The 12,793-nt window shown below is 34.0% G+C and overlaps 1 protein-coding gene across 1 annotated transcript in view; it reads left to right on the top strand.

Annotated features, from left to right (window-relative positions):
• Positions 1 to 12,793, top strand: part of LOC106594268 (butyrophilin subfamily 2 member A2) — a 65,407-nt gene that overhangs the window by 46,337 nt on the left and 6,277 nt on the right. Inside the window, exons 4-6 of the mRNA XM_045712402.1 lie at positions 8,357 to 8,479; positions 11,376 to 11,414; positions 12,617 to 12,649. Of these exons, the coding sequence (XP_045568358.1) occupies positions 8,357 to 8,479; positions 11,376 to 11,414; positions 12,617 to 12,649 (195 nt within the window). The remainder of the gene's footprint in view (positions 1 to 8,356; positions 8,480 to 11,375; positions 11,415 to 12,616; positions 12,650 to 12,793) is intronic.

The raw sequence follows: 12,793 nt of genomic DNA on the forward strand, positions 1-12,793 counted from the left end.
GTCATACAGTAGATATATAGGTGTTATAATGTGTTATAATGGTTCTACCTGACATACAGTAGATATATAGGTGTTGTAATGTATTATAATGGTTCTACCTGTCATACAGTAGATATATAGGTGTTATGGTTCTACCTGTCATACAGTAGATATAGGTGTTATAATGGTTCTACCTGGCATACAGTAGATTTATAGGTGTTATAATGTGTAATAATGGTTCTACCTGGCATACATTAGATATATAGGTGTTATAATGAGTTATAATGGTTCTACCTGGCATACAGTAGATATATTGGTGTTGTAATGGTTCGACCTGTCATAAAGTAGATATATAGGTGTTATAATGGTTCTACCTGTCATACAGTAGATATATAGGTGTTATAATGTGTTATAATGGTTTTACCTGTCATACAGTAGATAGATATATGTTATAATGGTTCTTCATGACATACAGTAGATATATAGGTGTTGTAATGTATTATAATGGTTCTACCTGTCATACAGTAGATATATAGGTGTTATAATGGTTCTACCTGTCATACAGTAGATATATAGGTGTTATAATGTATTATAATGGTTCTACCTGGCATACAGTAGATATATAGGTGTTATAATGATTCTACCTGGCATACAGTAGATATATAGGTGTTATAATGTGTTATAATGGTTCTACCTGGCATACAGTAGATATAGGGGTTGTAATGATTCTGCCTGTCATACAGTAGATATATAGGTGTTGTCATGTGTTATAATGTTCTACCTGTCATACAGTAGATATATAGGTGTTATAATGTATTATAATGGTTCTACCTGTCATAAAGTAGATATATAGGTGTTATAATGGTTCTACCTGTCATACAGTAGATATATAGGTGTTATAATGTATTATAATGGTTCTACCTGGCATACAGTAGATATATAGGTGTTATAATGATTCTACCTGGCATACAGTAGATATATAGGTGTTATAATGTGTTATAATGGTTCTACCTGGCATACAGTAGATATTTTGGTGTTGTAATGATTCTGTCTGTCATGCAGTAGATATATAGGTGTTGTAATGTGTTATAATGGTTTTACCTGTCATACAGTAGATATATAGGTGTTATAATGTGTTATAATGGTTCTACCTGTCATACAGTAGATATATAGGTGTTATGGTTCTACCTGTCATACAGTAGATATAGGTGTTATAATGGTTCTACCTGGCATACAGTAGATTTATAGGTGTTATAATGTGTAATAATGGTTCTACCTGGCATACATTAGATATATAGGTGTTATAATGAGTTATAATGGTTCTACCTGGCATACAGTAGATATATTGGTGTTGTAATGGTTCGACCTGTCATAAAGTAGATATATAGGTGTTATAATGGTTCTACCTGTCATACAGTAGATATATAGGTGTTATAATGTGTTATAATGGTTTTACCTGTCATACAGTAGATAGATATATGTTATAATGGTTCTACATGACATACAGTAGATATATAGGTGTTGTAATGTATTATAATGGTTCTACCTGTCATACAGTAGATATATAGGTGTTATAATGGTTCTACCTGGCATACAGTAGATTTATAGGTGTTATAATGTATTATAATGGTTCTACCTGGCATACAGTAGATATATAGGTGTTATAATGATTCTACCTGGCATACAGTAGATATATAGGTGTTATAATGTGTTATAATGGTTCTACCTGGCATACAGTAGATATAGGGGTTGTAATGATTCTGCCTGTCATACAGTAGATATATAGGTGTTGTCATGTGTTATAATGGTTCTACCTGTCATACAGTAGATATATAGGTGTTATAATGTATTATAATGGTTCTACCTGTCATACAGTAGATATATAGGTGTTATAATGTGTTATAATGGTTCTACCTGGCATACAGTAGATATATAGTGGTTGTAATGATTCTGCCTGTCATACAGTAGATATATAGGTGTTATAATGTGTTATAATGGTTCTACCTGTCATACAGTAGATATATTGGTGTTGTAATGGTTCGACCTGTCATAAAGTAGATATATAGGTGTTATAATGGTTCTACCTGACATACAGTAGATATATAGGTGTTGTAATGTATTATAATGGTTTTACCTGTCATAAAGTAGATATATAGGTGTTATAAAGGTTCTACCTGACATACAGTAGATATATAGGTGTTATAATGTGTTATAATGGTTCTACCTGTCATACAGTAGATATATAGGTGTTATAATGGTTTTACCTGTCATACAGTAGATATATAGGTGTTATAATGGTTCTACCTGACATACAGTAGATATATAGGTGTTGTAATGTATTATAATGGTTCTACCTGTCATACAGTAGATATATAGGTGTTATAATGGTTCTACCTGTCATACAGTAGATATATAGGTGTTATAATGTATTATAATGGTTCTACCTGGCATATAGTAGATATATAGGTGTTATAATGGTTCTACCTGTCATACAGTAGATATATTGGTGTTGTAATGATTCTGTCTGTCATGCAGTAGATATATAGGTGTTGTAATGTGTTATAATGGTTTTACCTGTCATACAGTAGATATATAGGTGTTATAATGTGTTATAATGGTTCTACCTGACATACAGTAGATATATAGGTGTTGTAATGTATTATAATTGTTCTACCTGTCATACAGTAGATATATAGGTTTTATGGTTCTACCTGTCATACAGTAGATATAGGTGTTATAATGGTTCTACCTGGCATACAGTAGATTTATAGGTGTTATAATGTGTAATAATGGTTCTACCTGGCATACATTAGATATATAGGTGTTATAATGAGTTATAATGGTTCTACCTGGCATACAGTAGATATATTGGTGTTGTAATGGTTCGACCTGTCATAAAGTAGATATATAGGTGTTATAATGGTTCTACCTGTCATACAGTAGATATATAGGTGTTATAATGTGTTATAATGGTTTTACCTGTCATACAGTAGATAGATATATGTTATAATGGTTCTACATGACATACAGTAGATATATAGGTGTTGTAATGTATTATAATGGTTCTACCTGTCATACAGTAGATATATAGGTGTTATAATGGTTCTACCTGTCATACAGTAGATATATAGGTGTTATAATGTATTATAATGGTTCTACCTGGCATACAGTAGATATATAGGTGTTATAATGATTCTACCTGGCATACAGTAGATATATAGGTGTTATAATGTGTTATAATGGTTCTACCTGGCATACAGTAGATATAGGGGTTGTAATGATTCTGCCTGTCATACAGTAGATATATAGGTGTTGTCATGTGTTATAATGTTCTACCTGTCATACAGTAGATATATAGGTGTTATAATGTATTATAATGGTTCTACCTGTCATACAGTAGATATATAGGTGTTATAATGTGTTATATTTGTTCTACCTGGCATACAGTAGATATATAGTGGTTGTAATGATTCTGCCTGTCATACAGTAGATATATAGGTGTTATAATGTGTTATAATGGTTCTACCTGTCATACAGTAGATATATTGGTGTTGTAATGGTTCGACCTGTCATAAAGTAGATATATAGGTGTTATAATGGTTCTACCTGACATACAGTAGATATATAGGTGTTGTAATGTATTATAATGGTTCTACCTGTCATACAGTAGATATATAGGTGTTATAATGGTTCTACCTGTCATACAGTAGATATATAGGTGTTATAATGTATTATAATGGTTCTACCTGGCATACAGTAGATATATAGGTGTTATAATGGTTCTACCTGGCATACAGTAGATATATAGGTGTTATAATGGTTCTACCTGTCATACAGTAGATATATTGGTGTTGTAATGATTCTGTCTGTCATACAGTAGATATATAGGTGTTATAATGTGTTATAATGGTTCTACCTGTCATACAGTAGTTATATTGGTGTTGTAATGGTTCGACGTGTCATAAAGTAGATATATAGGTGTTATAATGGTTCTACCTGACATACAGTAGATATATAGGTGTTGTAATGTATTATAATGGTTTTACCTGTCATAAAGTAGATATATAGCTGTTATAATGGTTGTACCTATCATACAGTAGATATATAGGTGTTATAATGTGTTATAATGGTTTTACCTGTCATACAGTAGATATATAGGTGTTATAATGATTCTACCTGGCATACAGTAGATATATAGGTGTTATAATGTGTTATAATGGTTCTACCTGGCATACAGTAGATATAGGGGTTGTAATGATTCTGCCTGTCATACAGTAGATATATAGGTGTTGTCATGTGTTATAATGGTTCTACCTGTCATACAGTAGATATATAGGTGTTATAATGGTTCTACCTGACATACAGTAGATATATAGGTGTTGTCAAGTGTTATAATGGTTCTACCTGTCATACAGTAGATATATAGGTGTTATAATGTATTATAATGGTTCTACCTGTCATACAGTAGATATATAGGTGTTATAATGTGTTATAATGGTTCTACCTGGCATACAGTAGATATATAGGGGTTGTAATGATTCTGCCTGTCATACAGTAGATGTATAGGTGTTATAATGTGTTATAATGGTTCTACCTGTCAAACAGTAGATATATTGGTGTTTTAATGGTTCGACCTCTCATAAAGTAGATATATAGGTGTTATAATGGTTCTACCTGTCATACAGTAGATATATAGGTGTTATAATGTGTTATAATGGTTCTACCTGTCATACAGTAGATATATAGGTGTTATAATGGTTCTACCTGTCATACAGTAGATATATAGGTGTTATAATGTGTTATAATGGTTTTACCTGTCATACAGTAGATATATAGGTGTTGTAATGTATTATAATGGTTCTACCTGTCATACAGTAGATATATAGGTGTTATAATGGTTCTACCTGTCATACAGTAGATATATAGGTGTTATAATATATTATAATGTTTCTACCTGGCATACAGTAGATATATAGGTGTTATAATGGTTTTACCTGTCATACAGTAGATATATAGGTGTTATAATGGTTCTACCTGACATACAGTAGATATATAGGTGTTGTAATGTATTATAATGGTTCTACCTGTCATACAGTAGATATATTGGTGTTTTAATGGTTCGACCTCTCATAAAGTAGATATATAGGTGTTATAATGGTTCTACCTGTCATACAGTAGATATATAGGTGTTATAATGTGTTATAATGGTTCTACCTGTCATACAGTAGATATATAGGTGTTATAATGGTTCTACCTGTCATACAGTAGATATATAGGTGTTATAATGTGTTATAATGGTTTTACCTGTCATACAGTAGATATATAGGTGTTGTAATGTATTATAATGGTTCTACCTGTCATACAGTAGATATATAGGTGTTATAATGGTTCTACCTGTCATACAGTAGATATATAGGTGTTATAATATATTATAATGTTTCTACCTGGCATACAGTAGATATATAGGTGTTATAATGGTTTTACCTGTCATACAGTAGATATATAGGTGTTATAATGGTTCTACCTGACATACAGTAGATATATAGGTGTTGTAATGTATTATAATGGTTCTACCTGTCATACAGTAGATATATAGGTGTTGTTATGGTTCTACCTGTCATACAGTAGATATAGGTGTTATAATGGTTCTACCTGGCATACAGTAGATTTATAGGTGTTATAATGTGTAATAATGGTTCTGCCTGGCATACATTAGATATATAGGTGTTATAATGAGTTATAATGGTTCTACCTGGCATACAGTAGATATATTGGTGTTGTAATGGTTCGACATGTCATAAAGTAGATATATAGGTGTTATAATGGTTCTACCTGTCATACAGTAGATATATAGGTGTTGTAATGTGTTATAATGGTTTTACCTGTCATACAGTAGATAGATATATGTTATAATGGTTCTACCTGACATACAGTAGATATATAGGTGTTATAATGGTTCTACCTGTCATACAGTAGATATATAGGTGTTATAATGGTTCTACCTGGCATACAGTAGATATAGGGTTTGTAATGATTCTGCCTGTCATACAGTAGATATATAGGTGTTGTCATGTGTTATAATGGTTCTACCTGTCATACAGTAGATATATAGGTGTTATAATGGTTCTACCTGACATACAGTAGATATATAGGTGTTGTCAAGTGTTATAATGGTTCTACCTGTCATACAGTAGATATATAGGTGTTAAAATATATTATAATGGTTCTACCTGTCATACAGTAGATATATAGGTGTTATAATGTGTTATAATGGTTCTACCTGGCATACAGTAGATATATAGGGGTTGTAATGATTCTGCCTGTCATACAGTAGATGTATAGGTGTTATAATGTGTTATAATGGTTCTACCTGTCAAACAGTAGATATATTGGTGTTTTAATGGTTCGACCTCTCATAAAGTAGATATATAGGTGTTATAATGGTTCTACCTGTCATACAGTAGATATATAGGTGTTATAATGTGTTATAATGGTTCTACCTGTCATACAGTAGATATATAGGTGTTATAATGGTTCTACCTGTCATACAGTAGATATATAGGTGTTATAATGTGTTATAATGGTTTTACCTGTCATACAGTAGATATATAGGTGTTGTAATGTATTATAATGGTTCTACCTGTCATACAGTAGATATATAGGTGTTATAATGTTTCTACCTGTCATACAGTAGATATATAGGTGTTATAATATATTATAATGGTTCTACCTGGCATACAGTAGATATATAGGTGTTATAATGGTTCTACCTGTCATACAGTAGATATATTGGTGTTGTAATGATTCTGCCTGTCATACAGTAGATATATAGGTGTTATAATGTGTTATAATGGTTCTACCTGTCATACAGTAGATATATTGGTGTTGTAATGGTTCGACGTGTCATAAAGTAGATATATAGGTGTTATAATGGTTCTACCTGACATACAGTAGATATATAGGTGTTGTAATGTATTATAATGGTTTTACCTGTCATACAGTAGATGTATAGGTGTTATAATGGTTCTACCTGACATACAGTAGATATATAGGTGTTGTAATGTATTATAATGGTTCTACCTGTCATACAGTAGATATATAGGTGTTATAATGGTTCTACCTGACATACAGTAGATATATAGGTGTTATAATGTGTTATAATGGTTCTACCTGTCATACAGTAGATATATAGGTGTTATAATGTGTTATAATGGTTTTACCTGTCATACAGTAGATATATAGGTGTTATAATGGTTCTACCTGACATACAGTAGATATATCGGTGTTGTCATGTGTTATAATGGTTCTACCTGTCATACAGTAGATATATAGGTGTTATAATGTATTATAATGGTTCTACCTGACATACAGTAGATATATAGGTGTTGTAATGTATTATAATGGTTCTACCTGTCATACAGTAGATATATAGGTGTTATAATGGTTCTACCTGACATACAGTAGATATATAGGTGTTATAATGTGTTATAATGGTTCTACCTGTCATACAGTAGATATATAGGTGTTATAATGTGTTATAATGGTTTTACCTGTCATACAGTAGATATATAGGTGTTATAATGGTTCTACCTGACATACAGTAGATATATAGGTGTTGTCATGTGTTATAATGGTTCTACCTGTCATACAGTAGATATATAGGTGTTATAATGTACTATAATGGTTCTACCTGTCATACAGTAGATATATAGGTGTTATAATGTGTTATAATGGTTCTACCTGGCATACAGTAGATATATAGGTGTTATAATGGTTCTACCTGTCATACAGTAGATATATAGGTGTTATAATGTGTTATAATGGTTCTACCTGTCATACAGTAGATATATTGGTGTTGTAATGGTTCGACCTGTCATAAAGTAGATATATAGGTGTTATAATGGTTCTACCTGACATACAGTAGATATATAGGTGTTATAATGTGTTATAATGGTTCTGCCTGTCATACATTAGATATATAGGTGTTATAATGTGTTATAATGGTTCTGCCTGTCATACGGTAGATATATAGGTGTTATAATGTTCTACCTGACATACAGTAGATATATATGTTTTATAATGTGTTATAATGGTTCTGCCTGTCATACAATAGATATATAGGTGTTGTTATGGTTCTACCTGTCATACAGTAGATATATAGGTGTTATAATGTATAATAATGGTTCTACCTGGCATACAGTAGATATATAGGTTTTATAATGATTCTACCTGTCATACAGTAGATATATAGGTGTTATAATGGTTCTACCTGTCATACAGTAGATATATAGGTGTTGTAATGGTTCTGCCTGTCATGCAGTAGATATATAGGTGTTATAATGTATTATAATGGTTCTACCTGGCTTCTCTGTTTCAGACGATATGTTTCCTAGCGTGTGGTGGATTGTGGGTATAGTAGCAGGAGCTGTAGTGGCCTTTGCAGCTTTTGCTGTTCTGCTCTACTTTTGCAGAAAACAACGTAATAAACTCAAGAAAGAAGGTAGGTTTTTTATCTTGAACTCTGTGATTGTTATGAAAATTTTCTTGGTTTTTGAACGATTTTACTTCCTTGTTTCCTTTATCCTGCCTTTTTAATGATTGATTTGTAACTATTTATCTGTCATTTTAAGTTTTAGGTTACTGGCCTACTGTTTCAAATAACATTTTATTTGTCACATGCTTCGTAAACAATGCAGAGTTAAATATTAGATAAAAAAAATATTTTTTTACTTTGTTCCAGGAATACGGTGCATTAAAACTAAAAAGCAGATATACTTAGGTCGGTGGAGAACCTAGGAACCCCAAGAGTTAACCCATCCTGTGAACGGTTAGGAACCTCAATAGTTAACCAATCCTGTGAACGGGTTAGGAACCTCAAGAGATAACCAATCCTGTGAACGGGTTAGGAACCTCAAGAGATAACCAATCCTGTGAACGGGTTAGGAACCTCAAGAAGTTAACCAATCCTGTGAATGGGTTAGGAACCTCAAGAAGTTAACCAATCCTCTGAACGGGGTTAGGAACCTGAAGAGTTAACCAATCCTGTGAACGGGTTAGGAACCTGAAGAGTTAACCAATCCTGTGAACGGGTTAGGCAACTCAGGGGTCTATACTTCAACAACAAAAGTTAGATAAGACAGAAGTTGATGAACTAGGACCTTGTAACCAAAGAGGGAGTAATGTAGAGATCAATGGGTCTTTAGTGAAGTCCAGAAAAACCTTTTCATACAGGATGCAGTGATGAATATCAAAACTGTTGTCTGTAACAAAACAAAGGGCACTATGGTAGATGGCATCCAAAGGCTTAAGAGTAGTAGCAGCTGCACTTTGATAAATAATATCACCATAATCAACATGAGATATAAAGGTGGACTGAATAATCGCTAATTGCTTAGAAAAAGGCACCATCTTGTTTCTGTAGAAAAAAGACAACTTTAAATCGTAGCTTCTTAACCAGATCATCAATATGCTTTAGTATTCATATGCAGGATTCGATTGGAGATCACATCTAATGAGTGAAAGATTCTTACAAGAGTTTAAAAATAACATGTATTTAGTTTTGTCTGTATTAAAGCACAAGTTTTAAATCAGCAAGGGATTCCTGCATAACTATAAAAATCTGACTTTAGTTTTCACACAGCCAGATCAACAGTCGGGGCAATAGCTTGCAGTTGAAGTGGGAAGTTTACATACACTTAGGTTGGAGTCATTAAAACTCGTTTTTCAACCACTCCACACATTTCTTGTTAACAAACTATAGTTTTGGCAAGTCGGGTTAGGACATCTATTTTGTGCACGACACAAGTAATTATTCCAACAATTGTTTACAGACAGATTATTTAACTTATAATTCACTGTATCACAATTCCAGTGGGTCAGAAGTTTACGTACACTAAGTTGACTGTGCCTTTAAACAGCTTGGATAATTCCAGAAAATGATGTCACGGCTTTAGAAGCTTCTGATAGGCTAATTGACATAATTTGAGTAAATTGGAGGTGTACCTGTGGATGTATTTCAAGGCCTACCTTCAAACTCAGTGCCTCTTTGCTTGACATCATGGGAAAATCGAAAGAAATCAGCCAAGACTTCAGAAAAAAAATTGTAGACCTCCACAAGTCTGGTTCATCCTTGTGAGCAATTTCCAAACGCCTGAAGGTACCACGTTAATCTGTACAAACAATAGTACGCAAGTATAAACACCATGGGTGTCACAGCTGTCTTCAGAAATGGACCAAAATGCAGCAGAATTAGTATTCATCCTTCAATTTAATTAGAAAGAACACTATACAATTACAAAAACAAGGAAACTGACAGCCAACAGTCCTGTCAGGTGCAACCACACTAAACAAGAAACAATTACCCACAACCCCAAAGAAAAACACACACTACTATATAGGACTCCCAATCAAAGGTAACTCAACACACCTGCCTTCAATTGGGAGTCCAATCACCAACACAACACTTAACACACACAAAAACCCTGCCACGTCCTGACCAAAACGAATACAATTGCTCCCTCTGCTGGTCAGGACGTGACAATGGGATCACACAGCCGTCATACCGCTCAGGAAGGAGATGCATTCAGTCTCCTAGAGATGAACGTACTTTGGTGTGAAAGGTGAAAATCAATCCCAGAACAACAGCAAAGAACCTTGTGAAGATGCTGGAGGAAACTAGGACAAAGTATCTATATCCACAGTAAAACAAGTCCTATATCGACATAACCTGAAAGGCCGCTCAGCAAGGAAGAAGCCACTGCTCCAAAACGGCCATAAAAAAGCCAGACTACGGTTTGCAACTGCACATGGGGACAAAGATCATACTTTTTGGAGAAATGTGTCCTGGTCTGATGAAACAAAAACAGAACTGTTTGGCCATAATGACCATCGTTATGTTTGGAGGAAAAAGGGGGAGGCTTGCAAGCTGAAGAACACCATCCCAACCGTGAAGCACGGGGGTGGCAGCATCATGTTGTGGGGGTGCTTTGCTGCAGGAGGGACTGGTGCACTTCACAAAATAGATGGCAACATGAGGCAGGAAAATCATGTGGATATATTGAAGCAACATCTCAAGACATCAATCAGGAAGTTAAAGCTTGGTCGCAAATGGGTCTTCCAAACGGACAATGACCCTAAGCATACTTCCAAAGTTGTTGCAAAATGGCTTAAGGACAACAAAGTCAAGGTATTGGAGTGGCCATCACAAAGCCCTGACATCTGGCCCCGCGACCTTGCGAATGTTAACCTGTTTAAAGGTCTTACTCACATCGGTTACGGAGAGCGTGATCGCACAGTCGTCCAGAACAGCTTGTGCTCTCATGCTTAGTTTAGTGTTTTTATGAGTGTCAATACAGGATCTTATGGCTTATTAATTTCTGTTTTCTTTGTGATTACAGCAAAAAAAAATCGAGATCTTCAGACTAAGCTGGATGAAGGTAAGTGGGCTATGTGTGAGTCAGACCTGGGATTAAATACTATTTCAAATGTAGTCTACATTTTCTACATACTATTGAGGATATACTGTGTACTCCTCATACTACATACTGTGTACTAATCATAATAGATACTATTGAGTACATACTGTGTACTTATCATACTACATACTATTGAGGACATACTGTGTACTCATCATAATACATACTATTGAGGACATACTGTGTACTAATCATACTAAATACTATTGAGGACATACTGTGTACTCCTCATAATAAATACTATTGAGGACATACTGTGTACTCCTCATAATACATACTATTGAGTACATACTGTATACTCCTCATAATACATAGAGTGTACTCATCATACTACATACTACTGAGGACATACTGTGTACTATTCATAATAAATACTATTGAGGACATACTGTGTACTTATCATACTACATACTATTGAGGACATACTGTGTACTAATCATAATAAATACTATTGAGGACATACTGTGTACTAATCATAATAAATACTATTGAGGACATACTGTGTACTCATCATACTACACACTATTGAGGATATACTGTGTACTAATCATAATAAATACTATTGAGGTCATACTGTGTACTCATCATACTACATACTGTGTACTCACCATAATAAATACTATTGAGGACATACTGTGTACTCATCATAATAAATACTATTGAGGACATACTGTGTACTCATCATTATAAATACTATTGAGGACATACTGTGTACTCATCATTATAAATACTATTGAGGACATACTGTGTACTAATCATACTTCATGCTATTAAGGACAGGGATGGGCAACTTTAATTAAGGTGTGGGCCCCCCCCCCCAAAAAAAAAAGGAATTCAACATGAAGGGCAGCAGTGGCTTGTGGGTCTGCGAATCCAAATCCCTGATTTATAACATACTGTTTCGTAAAAATGTAGGTTAGCAACAAATAGCCTACTAGGCTCATCCACACTGTGACTACGTCAAGTCATCTAATGCACAATTGCGTTGTTTCCCGCCATTCGTTCATTTTGGACATCTGTGTTTCCCTGTGTGTGTGTGTGTGTGTGTGTGTGTGTGTGTGTGTGTGTGTGTGTGTGTGTGTGTGTGTGTGTGTGTGTGTGTGTGTGTGTGTAGAGTTCATGATTCTAACACTTATATTTACTTGTTGTCTCTCTGTCTACAGAGGAGAACATTAGACAGCATGTAGAGAAGAAGGGTAAGTCTCTGAGGGGGTCTTAAAGGGATACTTTGAGTTGAATAGAGAGAAACAATACTTTAAAGGGATATTTTGGTTGAAATAAAGAGAAACAATACCTTAAAGGGATACTTTGGGTTAAATAAAGAGAAACAATACCTTAAA

This window comes from Salmo salar, chromosome ssa02, assembly GCF_905237065.1.
Source record: "Salmo salar chromosome ssa02, Ssal_v3.1, whole genome shotgun sequence".
Classification (NCBI taxonomy): Eukaryota; Metazoa; Chordata; class Actinopteri; order Salmoniformes; family Salmonidae; genus Salmo; species Salmo salar.